The 22,656-nt window shown below is 41.7% G+C and overlaps 3 protein-coding genes across 4 annotated transcripts in view; all 3 read left to right on the top strand.

The window, feature by feature from the left end:
- The window catches only part of Rfwd3 (ring finger and WD repeat domain 3), a 40,680-nt gene extending 32,244 nt beyond the window's left edge, over window positions 1–8,436 (top strand). For both annotated transcript variants that reach the window (XM_046435084.2, XM_046435083.2), the window contains exons 11-13: window positions 164–378; window positions 2,648–2,859; window positions 5,722–8,436. In XM_046435084.2, the coding sequence (XP_046291040.1) occupies window positions 164–378; window positions 2,648–2,859; window positions 5,722–5,865 (571 nt within the window). In that variant the 3' untranslated portion in view covers window positions 5,866–8,436. The remainder of the gene's footprint in view (window positions 1–163; window positions 379–2,647; window positions 2,860–5,721) is intronic.
- A 9,453-nt stretch (window positions 8,437–17,889) lies between these two features.
- Window positions 17,890–22,656, top strand: part of Glg1 (golgi glycoprotein 1) — a 120,937-nt gene continuing 116,170 nt past the window's right edge. The window contains exon 1 of the mRNA XM_046435081.1: window positions 17,890–18,351. Coding sequence (XP_046291037.1) covers window positions 17,905–18,351 — 447 coding nt within the window. The 5' untranslated portion in view covers window positions 17,890–17,904. The remainder of the gene's footprint in view (window positions 18,352–22,656) is intronic.
- LOC124086660 (large ribosomal subunit protein uL11-like) lies at window positions 21,841–22,504 on the top strand. Its single transcript, XM_046435082.2, has one exon. It carries the CDS (start codon window positions 21,928–21,930, stop codon window positions 22,423–22,425), a length of 498 nt encoding a protein of 165 aa, XP_046291038.1. The 5' UTR covers window positions 21,841–21,927; the 3' UTR covers window positions 22,426–22,504.

The following is a 22,656-nucleotide window of genomic DNA, read 5'->3' as shown; positions in this document are numbered from 1 at the left end:
TGTTGTTTTGTCAGGTGTTAGGGGATATTGGCCCATGGGTCTGTTAACCTCTTCTGTAGACATAGGGGTATGATCCAGGATTCTACTGGTAGTGGGATCTGAAGCAGTCCAAGTATTGTATTTGGAATTTGATGCATGTTTTTTTTTTTTTCTTTTCCTTCAGATGCCCACTGGTATCTCTTTCATATATACCGAGAGCTGCCTCCGCTGTATTTCCATATGGTGGGGTGCTAGCTGGAACATTGGAGAATGCTTCCTTCTGGGAGCTAAAAGTGGGCTTCTCTCATTGGCCTCATGTGCTGCCCTTAGAGCCAGGGGGCTATGTAGACTTTCAGACGGAGAGCCGCACCCGACACTGTCTTGTGACCTACAGGCCTGGTGAGTGTTGGAGTCCTTTAAGGCCTCCTCTGGTGTTATTTGGGAGCCAATGGGTATTAGGAGAGGGAAGAAGAGTTAGGCTCTCCTTTGGGTGGCTACAGTAAGCTCCTCACAGGTTAACAGGTTGGGTTATAGCTCTTGCTACTACAGTAAAGCTGATGGCTCTCAGTTCCTCCAATAGTGCCTGCCTTCCTGCTCTTTATTTGTGAGAACTAGAACAAATTCTGCCTGGTACTTCTGGAAGTCAGTTAACCACTATTTCTTAAAGCAGTAATGGAATGAGGAAGCCTACTCTTGAAGGCATTGAGCCACCTTCATATCTTCTGCCTGACCCTCACTTCACCTAAAAGAGGTAGAGGCGGCAGGGCATGGTGACTTCCATATGCAATCTAAGCAACTTAGTGAGACCCTATCTCAAAATAAAAAATAAAGTTGAGTTCAATCCCCAGTTTAAAAAAAAAAAAAGGTGCAAAGGAAGGCAGCCATGTATGGCCCAGACTAGGGTATTAACTGTTCTTATTTGAGGCAAACCAGGTAAATAAGAGAAGACTGTCAAATATGGGTATGTGCACCTAGCCAGCTAAACTACGCTGTCTCCAGAACCAGGGTTGAAAATCCTGATAGCTGACTGTTCTTAAAAGTCACAGGTTCTTAGAAAATTCTTTTTTTTTTTTTTTTTTTTTTAAAATATTTATTTTTTAGTTATCGGTGGACACAACATCTTTGTTTGTATGTGGTGCTGAGAATCGAACCCGGGCTGCACGCATGCCAGGCAAGCGCGCTACCACTTGAGCCACATCCCCAGCCCTTAGAAAATTCTTGATGAACTATAATGGTCATTGTTGTAGGTTTTTTCCTAATTTGATCTTGAGGTCTCTCAGGAGAATCCCTGTAAACTCTAGCCGTACCCTAAGAGGGCTTTGGGGATTTACTTGTGTTTCTTTACAGTGTGCCTTTCATAGGATACTTGTTTATCCTGGCAAATAGCCTAATGCCTAAGTGCCTGAGACTTGTCACCAAGTATTCCTTTGGTCATACTGGCAGACACCTTGGTGGGGGTGGGGGGGCTCTTAGCTGGCTGAGACCAGTTTATTCCTGTTAAGATAGCCACTCTTTAAGATAATCTCAAACCTAAAGTTAGATTTAAGTATGTCAATCAGATGAAACGGGGTGCAGCACAGGAGTTTATTATTTACATTTTCCAGAGAAAAGGCATTGTGCCTTGCAGAGCCAGTGGGAATAAGGAGAAGCTTTCTGGGACACACATGCCCAACCAGCAGCTAAAGAGCAAGAGGAAAAAAATGGCCTGTTAGGACTATGCCTTTATTAAGATCCATGGATGTTATTCCTTAAATTTTCCCTTGGGGTTAATAGCTAGCTAGCTTAGAGAAAACACACATGAAAAGAAGATTTATTTACATGACTGTTGACCATTAGATTTTATTGTGGTCAACAGTTTTGGGGTATACTAAATTTTTGATCAGTTGGATAAGGAACAAATGGGCTGTATTGCAAACAACCATGCAGGGGGAGGGGAAGTTTTAACTAGGCGAAAAGTATTGAGATAGGTTTTCAAGCTTAGGTCAGGTCTAAAAATGGATGCCAAGGCAGCACTTGCATTAAACATGACAAGCAGATAAATTTCTGACAATTTGGTCAGAGTTGATCATTAGAGTGCCCACACTTCAGCTACCTTTGAATGGATCTAATTATTGAAGTTGCATTTGAACTGGGAAAGTGTCTCTTTGACCTTTCTGGCCCTTTGGCTCTTAGTCATCCCATGAGTCCACTATATCCAAGGATAATTTGTTATGACTATGTAGAAAGCTTGGGAGTCTCATTTTGTTCTCCAGCTTTTGTTTGCCTCTCTTGACTATGTTTCTTCTCTAATATCATGCTTTTTACTTTATAAAATGTGCAGTTCCAGTGGGGTCCTCATTGGGGAAAGGAAAAAATGCTTTTAGTCAGCACTCTTGAGAGAAAAATTCCCCAGCAAAGGCCTGGCAGGATATAGTGATTTTACTAAATGGATAATGCATTCTCAGAATTGTTTCTCTGAGGCAAAAATCTGTTGTAAACTTGTTTCATCCTAGCCTAGGGTTCTGAATTTCACTTGTGCTGTGTTACTGTGTTTGCTTTGTAGCTATTTTTGTGGTTTAATGTACTTATTACTTTTCCTACTCAACTATCTTAAGTGTCTTAGAGCTCAGGTGCTTTTTATTTCTTTGAACCATGCCCATGGGCCAGCACTGATTTCTGTGTCCCATAGATAAAAACCACAACACCCTAAGAAGTGTGCTGCTGGAAATGTCCTACAAACTGGATGATGCTGGAGAACCAATTTGTTCCTGCCACCCTGTGCAAACATTCTTTGGGGGACCCACTTGCAAACTATTGACCAAGAGTGCCATTTTTCAAAGCCCAGAGAATGATGGTAGCATCCTGGTGTGTACTGGGGATGAAGCATCAAACTCTGCTCTGGTAAGCCTGTTTTATTTTATTTTGTATTTGTTAATAGCCAGGCACAGTGGTGCACACCTATAATCCCAGTGGCTTGGTAGCCTGAGGAAGGAGGATCGTGAGTTCAAAGCCAGCCTCAGCAAGAGTGAGGCACTAAACAACTCATTGAGACCCTGTCTCTAAATAAAATACAAAATAGCACTGGGATTGTGGCTCAGTGGTTGAATGCCCCTGTTCAATCCCTGGTACAAAAAAAAGAAATTAATAGAGCCCGAGTTGTAGTTCAGTGGTAGACAGCTTGTCTAGCATGTGCAAGGCTCTGGGTTCAATACTCGGCACATGCACAGAGTTATGCTTCATAATCCCATGTATCTCTAGATGCATGGTTGCTTGCTTTATTTTTTATACAATTCACACTTCACATACTGCATCATATTTTTCATTTTTTTACTTTTGTTTGTTTTCTTTTGTGGTATAGGGGATTGAACCCAGAGGCACATTACCATTGAACTATGTATAGGCCCTTTTATTTTAAATTTTGAGACACTCTCGTGAAGTTGCCTAGGCTGTCCTCAAACTTGGAATTTCCCTTGCTCAGCCTCCCAAATAACTGGGATTATGGGCTTGCATCACTGAACTTGGCTTTTGTTTGGGGGGAGGTTTGTTTGTTTTCCTTTTACTTCCTAGTTTAGGTGTCTTTCCATTTCAGTATCTAGATTCACTCATTCCTTTTTTTTAACTGAGCCGTAATGTTTCATACCAAAAACTTTTTTCCTTTTTTGTGGTATGGTGGATTGAAACCACGAGCAACTTAGCAAGACCCTATCTCAAAATTTAAAAAAACAAAACAGACTAGGGATGTGGCTCAGTGATTAAGTGCCCCTGGGTTCAATCTCTGGTATGAATGAATGAATGAATGAATGCTCTACTGAAACTATAAAGTAATTAATTCATGCATTAGTGTCATCAGCTCAGATGAAATCAACAAAAGATGTGAAATCTTAGAGTGGAGGGATCATCCTTTCACCACCTGAACATGTAGATCAATCTTGACATCACTATAAATGGGTTAGCCAGAAATAATACAGCTTTTTGATGTAAGGCAATATGAAGCACATGGTGCCTCCTATGAGATGTTCTTGAACCTGATTCTAAGCTATCTGAGAGGGGCTGTCGAGTACAGTCACACTAAGCACAGAGGCACTTGAAATGTGGTTTGTGCAAATGAAGAATTTCATTTTTATTTAACTTAATTTTAATTTAATTAATTTAAAGATAAATTCTTATGGCTAGGGACCACTGTATTGGATAGTGCCACTCTAGAATCTAATGCTGACTTTATTAACTAGAATTGCAGAGAATAGAGGAACAAGTTAAATGATACACCAGAAAGCAAACAGACCAAGCCAGATTGTGAGTATTCTGCAGAATTACTGTAGAATTGCTTCCATAACAAGTCAGTGGCAGAAGAAAAAAAAAAAAAAGTAACACTGGATCTACTGTAGATTCAAAGACTTATTGAGGCTGGGGTTGTAGCTCAGTGGCGGGGCACTTACCTTGCACAGATGAGGCACTGGGTTCAATCCTCAGCACCACTTAAAAATAAAATAAAGATATTGTGTCCATCTACAACTAAAAAAATAAAAGAGACTTATTAAAGATTCTATAATTGGGTCAGGTATGGTGGAACATGCTTGTAATCCCAGCAACTTCAGAGGCTGAGACAGGAGAAATCACAAGTTTAAGACTAGCCTCAGCAACTTAGTGAGGTCCTATGTAATTTAGCAAGATTTTGTCTCAAAATAAAAATGATTTTTTTAAAGATGGGGGCAGTGGTTAAGCACTCCTAGATTGAATCCCCATTGCCAAAAAAAAAGTTTATTACTGGTCAGGGCATAGTTCAGTAAATGCTTGCCTGGCATGCACAAAGCCTTATAGTTGATACCTAGCACCACACACACACAGTTTGTAACTACCAAATGTAATGTAGATCTTACTTGGAGCCTGATTCAAACACACCAGCTGTAGGGCTGAGAATGTAGTTTAGCAGTATAGCACTTGGCCTAGCATGTGCAAGGCCCTGGATTCAGTCCCTAGTACTGATGTGGAAAATTGTAAAATTTTGTTATGCACCAGATATATAATAATAATATGGAATTATCATTCATTTTGCTGGATATGACTGTAGTTATATAAGAAAATGTCTTTAATTTTAGAGATATAAACAGCATGAAGTCAGCAAGGAAAAATAGGATTAATAAAACATGTGGCCAGGTACAGTGGTGCATGCCTGTAATCCTAGCAGCTCAGGAGGCTAATACTAAGGCAGGATGATAGAGAGTTCAAAGCCAGCCTCAGCAGATTAGCAAGGTACTTAGCAACTCAGTGAGACCCTATCTTTAAATAAAATATAAAATAGGGATGGGGGTGTGGCTTAATGGTTAAGCACCCCTGGGTTCAATCCTTGGTTTAAAAAAAAAAATAAAACAGATGTGGTAAAAGCTTAATAATTTTTTACTCTGGGTGATGCATGGCTTATGAGATTGACTTTGTTTTATTGACCCTTCTGTACCTAGAAGGGACAATACCTAGAAGACTGCCTGACACATAGATGGAAGTAATGAGTGCTGGGCTTTTCTCTTCAGGTTCATTCACAGGTAGAACTAATTGCTGGTTGCAGTAGGCAAGACCATACATGAACAGTGGAGTGATGTGTGTGTTGGCTTTGTGCACCCTTGTGAAGGTTAGGGAGGGTCTGTTTACTCCCAAGGGCAGCAGCTTCTCATCTTCCCCCATCCCCCCAGAATTATTTGATGACAAAGAAAGCAAGTCTTCAGCTGAACTGACTGACTGCTGACCTTTCTCTCTGCTTGTTTTCTTTAGCTGTGGGATGCTGGCAGTGGCTCATTGCTACAGGACCTGCAGACTGATCAGCCTGTTTTGGATATCTGCCCATTTGAGGTGAACCATAACAGCTACTTGGCTACCTTAACAGAGAAGACTGTCCACTTCTATAAGTGGGAGTGACCTTGGTCTTAAGACCCTTCAGACAGGCTGCTGGTTAACTTTAAATGTTGTTTGCTATTACCTAGCAGCCCTGAACAATATCCCTGCTTATTGTCTGCAAGCTAGAATTTGGTTCATTTGGATTAGTATGATTCTAGAAATCCAGATCACCAAAACACTATGGATTGTGTATCTGCTATGTCCATCCAAGGAGTGACTGGTATTCCATCTATACTATCGATTTCTCAGGTTATAAGCTTTCATGAATCTTTCATAAATCTTTGCTTTAGAGAGTCCTCTTAGTAGTCATTTAGGACAGGAGGATGCACCAAACATTTTCTGGGGGATATGATGTCCACCTGAGTCATTTTGTCTATTGGGCTAATTGCCTTATTGTGTTGCATCCTAAGGGGCTAACCCGCTTCCTGCTTAGTGGATGCAAAAGTCTTTTTTCTGTTGAACATAAGAGGGCACTGTAGAACCTGTGTAGAATTTGATTTATTTTAAGCTTATAGGCTCATTAACCTTTTATTAACTAGATGCTCTTGTCCCCAACAGAAGCGTGTGGTAGTACACATCTGGTATACTTTATTGTATCAGTAGTCATGTTCCAGGCACATAGTGCTAAGGCGTTCATTAAGTCGAACGATAGACATGGCTAATGAGCAGTATGGGGCCTTGGCTAATGCTGAATATATTAAGCTTATTGCATTGTTAGACTAAGGAAAGGGACCAATTGTTGGAGCATTCTTTTCCAGATAGATTAGGAACTCGGGATCGGTTATCTAAGCCAGTGTTTCAAGACTACTATTCTTCCCTTCTGCTAGAAAAGGATCAAGGCTTTTACTTGAATCTCCCCTAATATCAGATCAGGATCTAGGAACTAAAGAGAGCAAGAAAAGCTGTTCAGATTGTTGTGGAGAAAAGAAGGGCTTGTTTTTCTCCCATTTTCATAAGAGTTCCTATCTGAATAAAGCCAATTCCTCAAAGTGAAGGGGTTTTTGAGCATGTTTATAATACCTAAGTAAAGGCTTCCCCACTTGAAACATGTTTCTGTTCAAGTTTCTCTGATTTGTCTCCCTAACCTTTTCTGTTCAAGTTTCTCTGATTTGTCTCCCTAACCTTAGTAAAATGATTACTCTCAGGAAGATAATTAGTGGTTGGAGACCTATAGGGATGACAGGGAAAGCACTCACCAACTCTCATTGCCCAACATTAGGATCCACTCTCAGGTTGTATTTGTCTGCTTTGCCTCAGGCTTTTCTGGGAAATCACTGTCCATAGCAGTACATTCCTGAAGGTATGGGCAGATCAATATTCTTGGGAGCACATGGCTAATAATGTGATTTTCTTAATTAAATAATTTGTAGAGGAGTTTTCTTCTTCCTTTTTTTTTTTTTTTTTTAATAAAACAGTTCTTATCTGTCAATTCCTTAGTTGTTTCCAGGATTTTCTTACCATCAAGGGATTGATAGAGTAGATTTTCCCGGAAGTTCTAATGGTGTCTTTTAATGACAGCTTTCTGTTAGAGGGTATCTTTCAAAAACCCAATGTATACAGCCTAGGAAAAGCCCCTTTTTCTCAAGAGGAGAGACTCCTTTTGATATGTTGATGATTAAGAGAGCTACCCTGGGGCTGGGGATGTGGCTCAAGCCTGGGTTCGATCCTCAGCACCACATACAAACGAAGATATTGTAATAAATAAATATTAAAAAATTCTCTCTCTCTCTCTCTCTTTAAAAAAAAAAAAGAGAGAGAGAGCTACCCTGGCCTAGTGCCTCAGTGGCAGAATGGGATTTGAATTAAAAACTAGGAACACATGTAGCTTCAGCACGTTACCACAGAAAGGATGTAGACATCAGGCAATGGCCACTTTTCTCTTGAGGCCAGGGCAGTGTTAGGATTTGACTTGCCTTGAAATAACTGAACTAATGCTGATTGATTCTCCCAAGAATAGGAACCAGGGAATATATTACCAGGGAAGTTGCAAAAATATCAAATCATAGCAGTCTCTGCATTTCTATAGTAAATTCAAGTTTGGTGGGGTGGGTGAATGGGGTGGGTCAAACCCAGCACTTCATAAATGCTAAGCATTCGCTTTACTACTTTGCTCTATCCTAAGCCTAAATTTTTATGTTTTAGAAGCAAAGTCACATGACTGACTGATTTTTCTAACAAGAAAACCTTACCCCACTTCCTATCCCCATCCCCACACAGTTGTAGGAGATCTCATCTATAGACCCAGACTGTACTCTCCTAAGCACATCAGGGTGTTTGTTCTACCATGTTCCTTCTTCATCCCATATCTAAGGTTTTCCCATTTAAGGGTGTGGAGTTAAATTCAAAATGATCTTGTTTTTGTATATATCCTTACACCTGCTTTGAAAATAGGGCAATGGGACTTCTGTTTGTTCAAATTCTGTATGTTTGTTTGTTTGTTTTTACACAAAAGGTGCACAACTTTTCATTTTTCTGGTTGTACATGATTTAGCGTCATACCAATCATGCAATCATACAAATTCTATATTTTTATGTTTATGTTTTGTATTTTAATGTTAATATGAAAATAAAAGTTTGCCACGTGTAACAGAAGCTCCTGGTGTCTTTTGTCTGTCTCCTAGAGGCAGGAACATGTCTGTGTTTTGAAACGGGTAGATTTCTCCAAGGTAGCCTGGTGGATTTCTCTGTTTTTTCTAGTAGTGCCTCTGAGTTACACATAATAGTTCCTGGAGCCAGAGTAAACATTTTATTTAAATTGATGAGGTGGTTGGGACTTTGGCTGCCAATTCTATTTTACTATTACTAATGGGAAACTGTATTTGCTTCTTAAGAACCTCCACTAAACCAGGCATGATGGTGCACAACTGTAATCCTAGCTATTCAAAGGGATAAGATAGGAGGATCTTCAAGTTCAAGGCCACCCTGGGCAATTCAGCAAGACCCTCTCAAAAACAAAGGACTGGGGTGTTGCTCAGTGGTAGAATACTTGCCTAGCATGTATGAAGCCCCAGATTCAGTCCCCAGTACTGTCCCCTATACTATATTAATCATGGAAAGGAGAAGGAAGGAAATGACTTTCCTTTTATTTATTGGCAGTAGCAATGGGCAAGTGGGCTCCTACTTTTCTTCTCAGCAGAGTTCTGGCTACTTAACCTAGTTTTCTCTTTCTTTTGGAGTCCAAAAATCCCTTGCCATAAAAATCATGATATCTTGTGAGTTCAAAGCCAACCTCAGCAACTTAAGAAGGCCCTGTCCCTAAATAAAATACAAAAAAAGGTTCAAAAGTGCCTCTGGGTTCTATCCCCAGTCCCCCACCCCCGCCGCAAAAAAAAAAAAAAAATCATGGCATCTTGACTAAAGAATGACAGTGAGCCCACTGAATGAGTTCACCCAGTGATTTCACAGTCCTTAAATATGTAGCTAAAAGTGATTTGGAATAACCCTATGTCATGTATCTGGCCTGTAGTGTAAGAATTAATTATGGCAGGAAAGGCCAAATGTAAATATTAGAAACTCTTCCCCATACAAGCCAGGTATGTTGGTACACACCTGTTCTCCCAGCCACTTGGGAGGCCTATGCAGGAGGATCTCAAATCTGAGGCCAGCCTCTATAGCAGTGAGACCCTGTCTCAAAATAAATCTGGGGCCAGGCATGGTGGCACACTCCTATAATCCTAGCGGCTTGGGAGGCTGAGGCAGGAGGATCACAAATTCAAAGTCAGCCATAGCAACTTGGCAAGGCCCTAAGTAACTTGGTGATAACCCTATCTAAGCATATGTAGAGCTGGGATGGCGACTCAGTGGTAGAGCACCTGTCTAGCATGTGCAAACTCTAGCATGAGTTTGATTCTTAGCACCACATATATAAGTAAGTAAAAATAGAGGTCCATTGACAACCAAAAAAATATTTTTTAAATAAAATATAAAAAAGGGCTGGGGATGTGGGTTTAATCCCTGGTATAAAATAAAGATCTGGGGGTGTAGCTCAGTGGCAAAGCCTTCCTGGGTTCAATCCCCAGTACTGAAAAGAAAACCAAAAGAAACTGCTTCCCACCCCCGACTGTGATGATAAACTTAAGATAATGTCATTGAGAGGATGAGGGATGATAGAGATTAGAGCCATCACTAAAGATATAGGGTCCTGAAAGGTGGTAGAGAGTTGATGTTAGAATATAAATAAATTCCTCTACATAAATAATCTATGCCATTTGTGGGAAACAAGAATACATACAAATTCCAGAGCAAGGTTTAACATCCTGGTTTACTATAAAAGCATGCAGGTAAACATGGGAGTGGACACAATATGTAAAGATTTTTGTATCTCATGAAAATGTCCAGAAAGCATGGAAGAGGCACTGAACTGAACAACCATGGGGCAGAATTAGAATTACCTAGCTAGTTGACATGAGCCAGCCTTCACCCATTCCTGACCCCACATGAACCCAATAGCATGAACTCTTTTGCTTACCACAGCAAGTGGAGCTACTGCTGCCTCTGAACCTCCAATTTGTCAGCAAAGAGACCAGCAGAGTCTGATATGCACTACTTATAGAGAAGACCAAGCGGCTGAAGTTCAGTGTCAAATCAGCTACATTGGGCCCATTCCCTCTTGTAAGAATAGACTACCTATTCTGGGTATAAGTTTGTGGTTCCTACTCAGAGTTTCAGCTAGCCAAGTGTCTTAAGGAGACAAAGCTACCATAGCATTTGATCCAGAGAACAAAGGATTTTCTTTTTTGGGGGGGGGGTGGTGCTGAGGATTGAACCCCACCACCTAGTGCATGCTAGACAAGTGCTCTAGCACTGAACTATACCCTCCCTAGCCCCAAGGAATATTCTTTGCAGTGAATGGGGTGCAGAAGTGGACCTATAACTATAGGGTCCTGTGGTTGTATCAGATTCCACTCCATCCAGAAACCTGGTAATGACCTTACCCCACTTCCCCAGTACCCTGTACTGCCATGTACTGGGGGTTGAACCCCGGGGCACTCTACCACTTAGCTGTATCCCCAGCCTTTTTTAATTTTGATAAAAGAGTCTCACTAAGTTGCCTCTGGTTGTAGTTAGAGATGTATGGTACCTTGCCCAGCATGGTAATAACTTCTAAAGGCAGAGCAGAAGCACTAGCTGATAAGCTGTCCTCTGAAAGGATGGGGTGCCATTCTTTAGAATGCTCTGTCCAAAGTAGGAAGAGTACATGGGTCCAGGAACCATTGTGGAGAAATAGGCATGACTCTACTTATCATTCCTAATGACCCAAGTGATTGTATGCTTCCCAACCCAGTATGGGCCCTGTATGATCCTGGGTTCCTACAGGAAGTACACTTTGTCAGGTATACAGCAAGGGGCCTGCCAAACTAAGTTATGGCTGCTACCATAGCGCTGTGACTCCTTGTGTCCAGGGATCCATGGATTTCATCCTAATAAATCTTTTGCCTGACTAGTCCCATTTGCAGTTCACTTCTCAGAGAACCCAGAATAGTCTACCAGCAAGCACTGGTGAAGTGGATAATGGAACACAGTCTAGACTAGTTCTTCCAACCACAATGTTCTCCCCCTAAGCAGATGATACATAGGAGGTGCTCAGAAAATAACTTGAATGAATGAATGAATGTAAAAAAAAAAAAATTACATGTTGATTGGGCGCTGTCACACATATCTTTAATCCCAGCCACTTGGGAGGCTGAGGCAAGAGGATCACAAGTCCTAGGCCAGTCTCAGCAATTCAGGCAGACCATGTTTCAAAATTACAAAGGACTGGGGGTAACAGGCACTGTGGTATATGCATGTAATCCCAACCACTCGGGAGGTTGAGGCAAGAGAATTGCAAGTCAAGGGTAGCCTCAGAAAGAACAAAATCCTATCTCAAAATCATTCCCAGCACCCCCCCCCCACACACACACTTTTTTATGGTGCCAGGGATTGAACCCAGGGCCATGTGCATGCGAGGCAAGCACTCTACCAACTGAGCTATATCTCCAATTCTCAGCCCATTTCTAGTTTGAGACAGGGTCTTGCTAAGTTGCCCAGGCAGGCCTCAAACTTGCCATCTTCCTGCCTTAACCTCCCAAGTCTACCTGTGTATTTAGCTCCATAAGATTGCTACTTTCTGCATAGGCTCTGGCTTTCTTCCAATGAGCCACACACAACTTAGTATACTCAGAAAAAATACATAGGAAAGAGTTTCCCTGTATACTTCCCTTTCCTTTAAAATTGTAGCCCCTCATTCCTTGACTACATTGGTTACTTTCTTAGCCCTTACAAAGATATTGTGTTTTATCTGGTTTTCCTCATAGAAATAGAAAAAGCAGTAATGAAATTCATCAGGAAAAATAAAAGACTCAGAATAGCCAAAGCAATCCTTAGCAAGAAGAGTGAAGCAGGTGGCATCATTATACCAGACCTTAAACTATACTACAGAGCAATAGTAACAAAAATGGCACTTTTTTTGGAAAGTCAATACATTGGCATCAAAATAGACTTATAGACCAGTAGTACAGAATAGAGGACACGGAGACAAATCCACATAAATACAGTTATCTCATATTAGACAAAGGTGCCAAAAATTTATATTGAAGAAAAGATAGCCTCTTCAACGAATGGTGCTGGGAAAACTGGAAATCCATATGTAGCAAAAAGAAATCAAACCTCTATCTCTCACCATGCACACAACTCAAAGTGGATCAAGGACCTAGGACTTAAACCAGAGACCCCTGTGCCTAATAGAAGAAAAAGTAGGCTCAAATCTTCATTATGTCAGATTAGGCCCTGACTTCCTTAACAAGACTCCTATAACAAAAAATAAAAAAAAAAATCAATAAATGGGATGAATTCAAACTCAAAAGCTTCTTCTCAGCAAAAGAAACAATCAGTAAGGTGAATAGAGAGCCTACAGAATTGGAGCAAATTTTTACCACATGCATATTAGATAGAGCACTAATCTCTAGGGTATATAAAGAACTCAAAAATCTAAACACCAATAAAACAAATAACCCAATCAGTAAATTAACAGTCCTCAGAAGATGATATCGTTTTTAAAGTTTTTTTAATTTTTTTTTTAAGAGAGAGAATTTTAATATTTATTTTTTAGTTTTCGGCGGACACAACATCTTTGTTTGTATGTGGTGCTGAGGATCGAACCCGGGGCCTCATGCACACCAGACGAGCGCACTACCGCTTGAGCCACATCCCCAGCCCTCTTTTTCTTTTTTTTTTTTTTTTTTTTGTGACAATGTGGATTAAACTCTGGGGAGTTTGACCACTAAGCTATATCCACAGCCCTTTTTTATTTTGAGACAGGGTCTTGCTAAATTGCAAAAGGATGCCCTTGAACTTGTGATCTTCCTGCCTTAGGATTACAGAAGTGAACCACGATGCCTGGCTTTATCTAATGTTTTTTTTTTTTTTTTTGGTGGTGCTGGGGATTGAACTTCAGGGCTTTGTGCATGCAAGGCAAGCACTCTACCAATTTTTTGAGCTAATTTTTATGGTTCTGTTTCAGTAGAAATACAAATGCTCAGTTATAGTTGGAATCAGAAGCCTCCTCAGTTATCGATAAATAGTTTAGTAGGCCCGATATAATCTGACCTCTGGCCAGTTCTCTGCCCTTTTCTCCCTCTCTCCTCATTTCAATTCACACCCAGGCCTTCCTTTTTTTTTGTACTAGGTATTGAAATTGAACCCAAAAGTGCTTGACTACTGTTTAACCACTGTGCCACATCCCCAACCCTTTTTTATATTGTATTTAGAGACAGGGTCTCGCTGAGTTGTTTAAGGCCTCAGTAAGTTGCTGAGGCTAGCTTTTAATCATGATCCTCCTGCCTCAGCCTCTGGAGTCACTGGGATTACAGGCCAGGCCTTCCTTTTGATTTTTTTTTTTTTTTTTTTTTTTTTTTTTGTGGTGCTGGGAATTGAACCCAGGGCCTTGTGCATGCAAGGCAAGCATTCTACCAACTGAGCTACATTCCCAGCCTTGAATTCTTATTTCCACCTCCTCATGGTCTTGAACTCAGCTGATAATCTCTGCTTTTGGAAGAATTTTTAGATCCTGTTCTTTACATAGTTGCCATTCTCATGCCAATTGGCTCTAAGCTTTTTTATCATTCAGAAAGCTTTTCCCTAGCTCCCTTTATATAATAAAAATCCTGCCCTTCTTAGTCACACCATATATCTTTTATTTTCTTCATAGCATTAATACTATCTGATATTATCATGCACTTTTTAAATTATCTTTTTATATCTCCTATTAACAAGGCTGGCACTTATAAAAATGCTCACTGGGCACACACCTATAATCCAGTGGCACACACCTGTAATCCCCATGACTTGGGAGGCTGAGGCAAGAGGATTCAAGGTCATCCTCAGCAATTTAGCAAGACTCAGCCTCAAAATGAAAAATAAAAAAGCCCAGAGATATAGTTCAGTCAGTGGCAAAAGCACCCCTGGATTTAATTCCTAGTACCAAAAAAAAAAAGGAAAGAAAGAAAAAAACATTTTAAACAGTGGCAAGGGGTTGGGGATATATCTCAGAGGTAAAATACCTTCGAGTGTATGCAAAGCTCTCAGTTTGATCCTTACCACCAATAAAAAAAAAAAGAAAAGAAAAATTCAATATTTACATATTGAATGAATGTATGGAGGAAGTGCGGATCCAGAAACAAAAAGTACAATAAAGCATAAAATAAATTCCTAGTTTCTGATAGAGACCATATATTTCATTTTTTGGTGCCAGGGATTGAACCCAGGTCTTACATATGCTAAGCACATGCTTTTCTACTGAACTACACCCAGCCCCAGAAGACGAAATACTTTTTCTTCTTTATGTTTTTTCTTTCTTTCTTTCTTCCTTTTTATGATACTGAGGATTGAACCTGAAATAGGGATGTAGGATAAAAAGAGAATTACTGAATATTAGAGGAAACACCCATAAGTCATTGAGATGTAGAAAGCATAGTTATAAATGTTGAGCAACAAGGCCCATGCCCTTGTAAAATGAGGGAAATATGCAAGTGCAGGGAAAACTGGACTGGAAATTGTGCAGCTCCACCCTGGATCCACCTCCAATCTGGCCCCTGATACAGTTCTTCCATAAAGCCCAAGTCAGGGCTGTTTCTCACTCTCAAAAGATAGCCTACATTCTTCCTTGAATGTGAATCTACCTTCCTAAATAAACCTTTGTCTATATCTTTGTCTGATTTATGCTGAAATTCTTTTCCTTCACGTATACCAGGAACCCCCCTGGTCCTGAGTTGAGTTTCCCCTATCTTCTGGGAGCCCTTAGGACCCTTCTCCTGAGGGAAGGATCCTTCTCTTCTGTGACAAACCTGGGGATGCCCTACCTCTGAGCCACATCCCCAGCCCTTTTTATTTTTTGAGATAGGGTGTCATTGCTAAATTGCCCAGGCTACCCTTGAACTTGCCTCAGTTTCCTGAGTTGCTGGGAATATGTGTGGTGTCCTATTTTTTTTCCAATTTTTTTTTTCCAGGCACTGAGGATGGAATCCAGGGCCTTGAGCATGCTAGGGAAGCACTATACCACTGATCTCACCCAAGCTCTAGAAGTAGTATATTTTATATTAAAAAGTCAATTATACTGAGTGTGTGGTGGCACATGCCCATAATCCCAGCTACTGGGGAAGTTGAGGCAATAGGATTGTGCATTCTAGACCAACCAAGAGCAACACAGCAAGTCCCTATCTCAAAATAAAATTAAATAAATAAAATGGGGTGGGTGAGTCCTGAGTATGTTGTGGTAGAGCGCTTAGAGCACTCGCTGTGGGTGCAAGGGGTCCTGGGTTTTGGCCTTAGTACTGAAAAAGTCAATTAGGCCAAGAGAACTTAGGTGAACAAACTTTATCATCTTTATCTTTCAACTGGTTCAGGGGCCTGTTCCTTCTGTAAAATCTTGATTAGCCTGACACAGCCTAATCTGGCCAGGTTTCCAGATTTCTGTATCTTGCTGCTTGGGCACTGTGATTTCAAGATAGGTTTTTTCTTCCTTCCTATCTCTAGAGGAAATCTGAGGCTGGGTATAGGATTTCCTCAGTTCATGATGAAAGATAGGCAACTGCTGGCCTCTCTGAACAGACTGTCAGTTTCTAACCTTAAACTGGCTTAAAATAATCTCCCACTAGCCAGGCATTGTGGCACATGCCTGTAATCTCAGTGGCTCAGGAGGCTGAGGCAGGAGGATCAAGAATTCTGAACTAGCCTCAGCAATTTAGTGAGGCCTTAAGCAAGTCAGTGAGACCCTGTCTCTAAAATATAAAAAACCCTGGCTCAGTGGTTAAGTGCTCCTGTGTTCAATCCTCCTACCAAAAAAAAAAAAAATCTTCCACTTGTTAGGCAGACCCAGCATTGAAAGTTAATTGCCCCCAGTGACTCCTCAAGGAATTTGAGTGCTGTCTCTGGCTTGCTTAAACTGATATTTATCTATTCCATGAGTCTGCTAATGAACATGTACATTTATCCTAGTCCACCCTGGGCTGTCTGAGTCAATGCTCAAGGTGGCAGCAGCCTCAGGATTATTTTGTGACTGTAGCAAGGGTTAGCGTTGGTGGAGATGCCAACATGCTCTTATTCCTAGAGATAGAAGTTTGGGGTCAGATACAGTGGACAATTTGTACCCATACCATATTCTGTCTCAAGGATTCCTTTCATGGTCCTAAAACCCCTGCCTGACTTGTTAGGTTCTAGTTTTATCTGATCTGACCTTCAGTAGAAACTGCATTTTTAACATGGTAACCAGCAGGGATTACCTGTCCCAGGATGCCCTCATTCACCAACATCCTATAATGGCAGAATAGGATAAAAGTGCAGAAGTGAGCTGAGAAGATCCAGGGATTTTGTTTGAAGGCTATCAACAGTCTGGCAGAGTTAATCCTGGGAAGTTCACTTTAATTTCCCTGTGCCGAACAACTTTGTCTCATTCCTTAGCTGAATTAGAACCTAACCTAGGTCTGATGCATGCATGAAATGAGACAATGAATGTAAAGAAGATATCTGGATTGGGAGGATATCTTTCCTAAGGAGGAGGAGATACTAGGGTGGGGTGCCTAAAGTGCTGCTGAAGATGTTGCATGCAGAACAGCATACAAAATAGCTGCTGACACATACTTAACTGGAGTCCTCAAAGGCCTGTTTTTTTTTTTTTTTTTTTAATCCTTTAAATATTAGTCTAAGTTCTAACTTAAAATGAAGACTTGCAAAGGGCTTCACTATCTCTCTGCCACCCCTCCTCCACCATTGGAATCAGGGATTGAACACAGGGGTGTTTAAACCATTGAGCCACATCATTTTTTTTTTTTTTAATTTAGAGACGGGGACAGGGGTCTGAGTTGCTTAGGGTCTCTCAAAGATGCTGAGGCTGGCTTTGAATTCACAGGGGTGCACCACCACGCCTGGATTCACTATTTACTAATAATACTGGCTATAACTTTTGAAGTTCCTTAATGTGTTAGGCACTTTCCTTGTTTTTATCTCTAGCTTTCACAATTTCACTTTACATTTGACCTCTTACCTAATCTGCCAAAGAGCAAGGATTATGACCTGTGCTCTGAACCCTTATTCAATGCTGCCTTTCCTTCTGGGTAAGAAAGAATTTTGAGGCAGGTGGAAAGAAGGAGGCACAGTTCTAAGAAATTCTTAGATTCTGGAATACACCTGGTCGTGTAAAGTTCACCTGTTCACACATAAAGTTTTTCTTTTACCCAAGTCATTGAACCAGAGACGTTTTCCATCGGCCATCTTGGTTGTGGCAACTCTAACTCCTTTGGTATTTTTCTGTGACAATAACCAAGGAAAGCAGACCGTGTCGCCCATAGCCAGGCTTTCTAAAAAACCCCAGCTCCTCTCTGGGTAAGGAGCGACTCTTTCCGACCCACTAGGTCCCGGGCGTGGGCCACGTGAAGCGCGGCCTACCCAATCGCCCCGCTCCCGGGTCGCGGCTCGGAGTCGGCAGGGGAGGGGCTCGTCCGGGCCACGCCGGCCCACGCCCGAAGCTCCGCCCCTCATTTAAATACGCGGCGCCCGCGAGTGCGTCGAGCTCGCCGCGGACCCAAGATGGCGGCGTGTGGACGTGTACGGAGAATGTTCCGCTTGTCGGCGGCGCTGCAGCTGCTGCTGCTAGCGGCGGCCGGGGCCGAGAAACTCACTGGCCAGGGCGGCCACAACCAAGGCCAAGGCCTGGCCGCCAACTTTGTGCCTTTCCTAGGGCAGGCTGCAGGCGGCGGCCCGGTGGGTCAGCAGCCGCCCCAGTTGCCTCAGTCATCGCAGCTCCAGCAGCAGCAGCAACAGCAACAGCAGCAGCAGCAGCAGCAGCAGCCTCAGCCGCCTTTCCCCGCGGGTGGGCCTCCAGCCCGTCGGGGCGGAGCGGGGCCCGGCGGGGCTGGCGGGGGCTGGAAACTGGCGGAGGAAGAGTCCTGCAGGGAGGACGTGACCCGTGTGTGCCCCAAGCACACCTGGAGCAACAACCTGGCGGTGCTCGAATGTCTGCAGGACGTGAGGGAGGTGAGGAAGCGGACCGGGCTGAGAGGGATAGGCCTGGGGTGGGCCCAAGGGTGTAGCTGGCCTGGAAGCCGCCGATGCCGGTCTGCTGCTTCCTTAGTGCTGCTGCACTCGCTCCGCGGCGCTTTCAGGGAAGTGGACCCCACCCCCACCCCTACCTTCCTTCCCCGGCCTTCGTTCCTTCTCTCCTTGTTGTGAGGTCTCGGCCGCAATTCACGAAGGCCCAGAACGTGTTCCTGTTTGCTCCTGTCTTTTGTGTGATGCTCTATGCAGAGTGGCTCTTCGCCGAAAACCAGTTTGGGATTTTGCCATCAGTCTTGACCAGGACAATTTGTAACAATCCATTTAAACATGAAAAATGGTTGGCGTACTTAAGTTGTTAAAGACCGACCTGCTTTATGAGCAGTAGGTAATGTTTCGTTAGGTAACACGGGTTCTGCTCTGGTGTGTGTTGCAGTCAGCAGCAGAATTTACTGTCTAATTCTTTTGTAATTCGCAAATTTGTATTATTTATTTGGTGTTGAAACTAATGTATTCTTTTTTTTTTTTCTTCCAATTCTTTGGTAAATTTGTAGAGCTATTTTGCCAGGTGACTAGGAGACCTAAAGCTTAAAAAGTTGAGGCAGCATATGAAGCTGTAATAAATGTTTGTGATTGGGCCTTTAGAGGTCCAAATATTTCTCTCTTCCTCTCCCCCTCTCTTCTCTCTCCCCCTCTCTTCTCTCTCCCCCCTCCTTCTAGCCCCCTCTCTCTCACTCACTCTCTCTCACTCTGTATCTAGGGGTCACTCTCACTCATTATCTAGGGGCGCTTTATCACTGAGCTACATCCCCAGCCTTTTTTATTTTTTGAGACAGGCTCTGCCTAAGTTGCTTAAGACCCCACTAGGTTGCTGAGGCTAGCCTCCAACTTGCGATCCTCCTGCCTCAGCCTTCCCATTCTCTGGGATTATAGGCATGCACCATCGTGCCTGGATTGAATGTAATTTTAATAATACCTCTTAATTAGATCTAGCTTTGATATTGCTTGCTGTGTGATTCAGTTAAGAGACATTGATAATTTTTCTCTAGATTTAATAGTGCTTCTAAGTGCACAGTTTGACAATTCTTAGTTAAAGTTTGGAAGGCAATCTGGTAGAAAACATTTTTTTTTTAAATTTTTATTATTGGTTGTTCAAAACATTACATAGTTCTTGACATATCATATTTCATACATTTGATTCAAGTGGGTTATGAACTCCCATTTTGTTTTTTGTTTTTTTTTTTAAAGAGAGAGGAGAGGGGAGAGAGAGAGAGAGACAGAGAGAAAATTTATTTATTTATTTTTTTAAGTTTTTCGGCGGACACAACATCTTTGTTTGTTCGTGGTGCTGAGGATCGAACCCGGGCCGCACGCATGCCAGACGAGCGCGCTACCACTTGAGCCACATCCCCAGCCCTGAATTCCCATTTTTACCCCGTATACAGATTGCAGAATCACATCAGTTACACATCCACTGTTTTACATATTGCCATACTAGTGTCTTTTGTATTCTGTTGCCTTTCCTATCCTCTACTATCCCCCCTCCCCTCCCCTCAATTTTTTTTTTTAATACTAGGAATTGACTCCAGAGTTTTGCCTTGCACATGCTAGGCAAGAGTTCTTCCATTGTGAAATACTTTTTCCAAAGGTGAAGGTACACAGAATTACTTTCAAAATTTTGTCAAGTAGAATGAAGCTGTTGATTGATACTTTTTAAAAAAATTTTTTTCTTAGTTATAGTTGGAAACAATACCTTTATTCTATTTAATTACTTTTATATGCTGCTGAGGATTGAACCCAGTGCCTTGCACATGCGTGGCAAGCGCTCTACAGCTGAACCTCAACCCCAGCCCTTTGTTATTGGTTTTTTTTTTTTTTTTTTAGACATTGATGGACCTTTATTTTATTCATTCATTTATATTCAGTGCTGAGAATTGAACCCAGTGCCTCACACATGCTAGGCAAGTGCTCTACCACCCAGCCAAACCCCACCTCCCTTGATATTGTTTTATTTGGCATATTGTATCATCACAATTATTTAAGGGAATAATCTTGGGGAAAATGACTGGTTTGTAGAAATTTGCTACCGTTGGCAATTTTCTCCTTCTTACCACTGTGATATTTGCTCTAGTGTTATATATAAAAGTAATTCAGGAGATGCAAATACATACATAACTGGGTGCTGTGGCACAGCTGTAACAACTTGGGAGGTAAAGCAGAAGGATATCAAGTTGGAGGCCAGCTTCAGCAATTTAGTGAGATCTTGAGCAACTTAGTGAGACACTGTCTCAAAATTAAAAATAAAAAGGGATGTGAATATAGTTCAGTGGTAGAGCACCTCTGGATTTAATTCCCAATACCAAAAAAAGAAAAGGCATATACATAATCAGGAAACAGTTTCCAGAGTTACCAGAAATGTGGACTCTTACATGACTTCTTATCTATAGCTTGAAGATTAGAGGAACAGTTATTTAATTTTACAGCTGTTCCTCTAGTAGTTACAGCTAAGATTCTTGGTCTTTTTTCATTGTTGTTTTGTGGTACTGGGTATTGAACCCAGAGGCCCTCTACCTCTGAGCCACACTTCCAGTCCTTTATTATTATTATTATTATTATTATTTTTTTTTTTTTAAAGAGTTTCTGACTAAATTTCCCAGGCTGGTTCAGGAGATTCTCCTGCCTCAAATTCCTGAGTTGGAGTGCTTGGCTTTTATTTGGACTTTGAAGGTAGATAATAGGTATAGGCTCCTCAAACTGGGATCCTTATGTTGGGGACCAAACACATTGCTAGTGGATTGTGGCAGAAACAGGATGTTTTTAGGGACAGTGGCAAAAAGTAGCCCATTTAAGGAGTGCATGTCTCTTTGTATGCGTTAAGGACATGTGGAAACCACCATTTATAGGAGCAATGGTCCTTTGTCGTGTGTAGAAGGGTGTAGAGGCATGTATCATCCACAGTTACTTAGATTTGTCTAATTTTGATGTCTGCTTAATTTAGTAGGTACTATTTTTCTTTCACTTGTTCGTATATAAAGACACCTAGACTGGCCTGAAAATTTAGTCCCAGCTCTTCCATTGACTTTAAGATTCCCAGCAAGGATATAATTTTAATAACTATATTTTTCTTACTTTGTGGGTATAATATATATAAATGAGATCCTGTATCATCTTTGTAACTTTCCAGTCTACCTAATTTAGTGCTGGGATCAGGAAACATTGTTGACTGATTGAGGATGAGTAAACTAATGGATGTGGTTTTATGCTTCAGAGGAAGAAAGATGTCATGCAAATTGGAGATAGGCTATTTTTGTTGGAGTGAGGGAGCTAAATTTCCAATTTAATGAATTTTCCTCTAATTTTATATATAGAAATATTAAAAGAAGAGTACCATGAATCCTGTGTATATTCTTTAGGAAGTGGAGTTACTAAAGAAAGCAAAAGGAAATTTCTTTCCACTTAGTTTAAGAATTGATTGAGCTTTCGGCTTGGAGGAGGTCAAGGTGCAACTCTCTTCGGTCGTCCCGAATCCGGGTTCATCCGACACCAGCCGCCTCCACCATGCCGCCCAAGTTCGACCCCAATGAAATCAAAGTTGTGTACCTGAGGTGCACCGGCGGCGAGGTCCGCGCTACGTCTGCCCTGGCCCCCAAGATCGGCCCCCTGGGTCTGTCTCCCAAAAAGGTTGGTGATGACATTGCCAAAGCAACTGGTGATTGGAAGGGTCTGAGGATTACAGTGAAACTGACTATTCAGAACAGACAGGCCCAGATTGAAGTGGTACCTTCTGCCTCTGCCCTGATCATAAAAGCCCTCAAGGAGCCACCAAGAGACAGAAAGAAACAGAAAAACATTAAACACAGTGGAAATATCACTTTTGATGAAATTGTCAACATTGCCCGACAGATGCGTCACCGATCTTTAGCTAGAGAACTTTCTGGAACCATTAAGGAGATTCTGGGGACTGCCCAGTCTGTGGGTTGTAATGTTGATGGCCGCCACCCTCATGACATCATAGATGACATCAATAGTGGTGCAGTGGAGTGTCCAGCTAGTTAAGAAGTACATGGGAAAATTTCTTTTCCACAGTTAAGTACATGGGAGAATATTTTAATAAAGGATCATCTGACAACCAGAACCTAAGTACATGGGAGAATATTTTAATAAAGGATCATCTGACAAAAAAAAAAAAAAAAGAATCGATTGAGTCCAGGGCTGGGGATATAGCTCAGTTGGTAGAGTGCTTGCCTAGCTTGCAAACACAAGGCTCTGGGTTCAATCCCCAGCACC

The sequence above is a fragment of the Marmota monax genome, unplaced genomic scaffold (assembly GCF_021218885.2).
Source record: "Marmota monax isolate L192 unplaced genomic scaffold, Marmota_monax_Labrador192_F-V1.1 WCK01_AAM20220418_F8-fsc00024, whole genome shotgun sequence".
Taxonomy (NCBI): domain Eukaryota; kingdom Metazoa; phylum Chordata; class Mammalia; order Rodentia; family Sciuridae; genus Marmota; species Marmota monax.
Note: the sequence above shows the minus strand (reverse complement) of the source record. Positions and strands in the feature narration are given on the sequence as shown.

Excerpts from the sequence above, each read along its gene's own strand:
- LOC124086660 (XM_046435082.2), top strand. The coding sequence starts at position 21,928 with ATGCCGCCCAAGTTCGACCCCAATGAAATCAAAGTTGTGTACCTGAGG.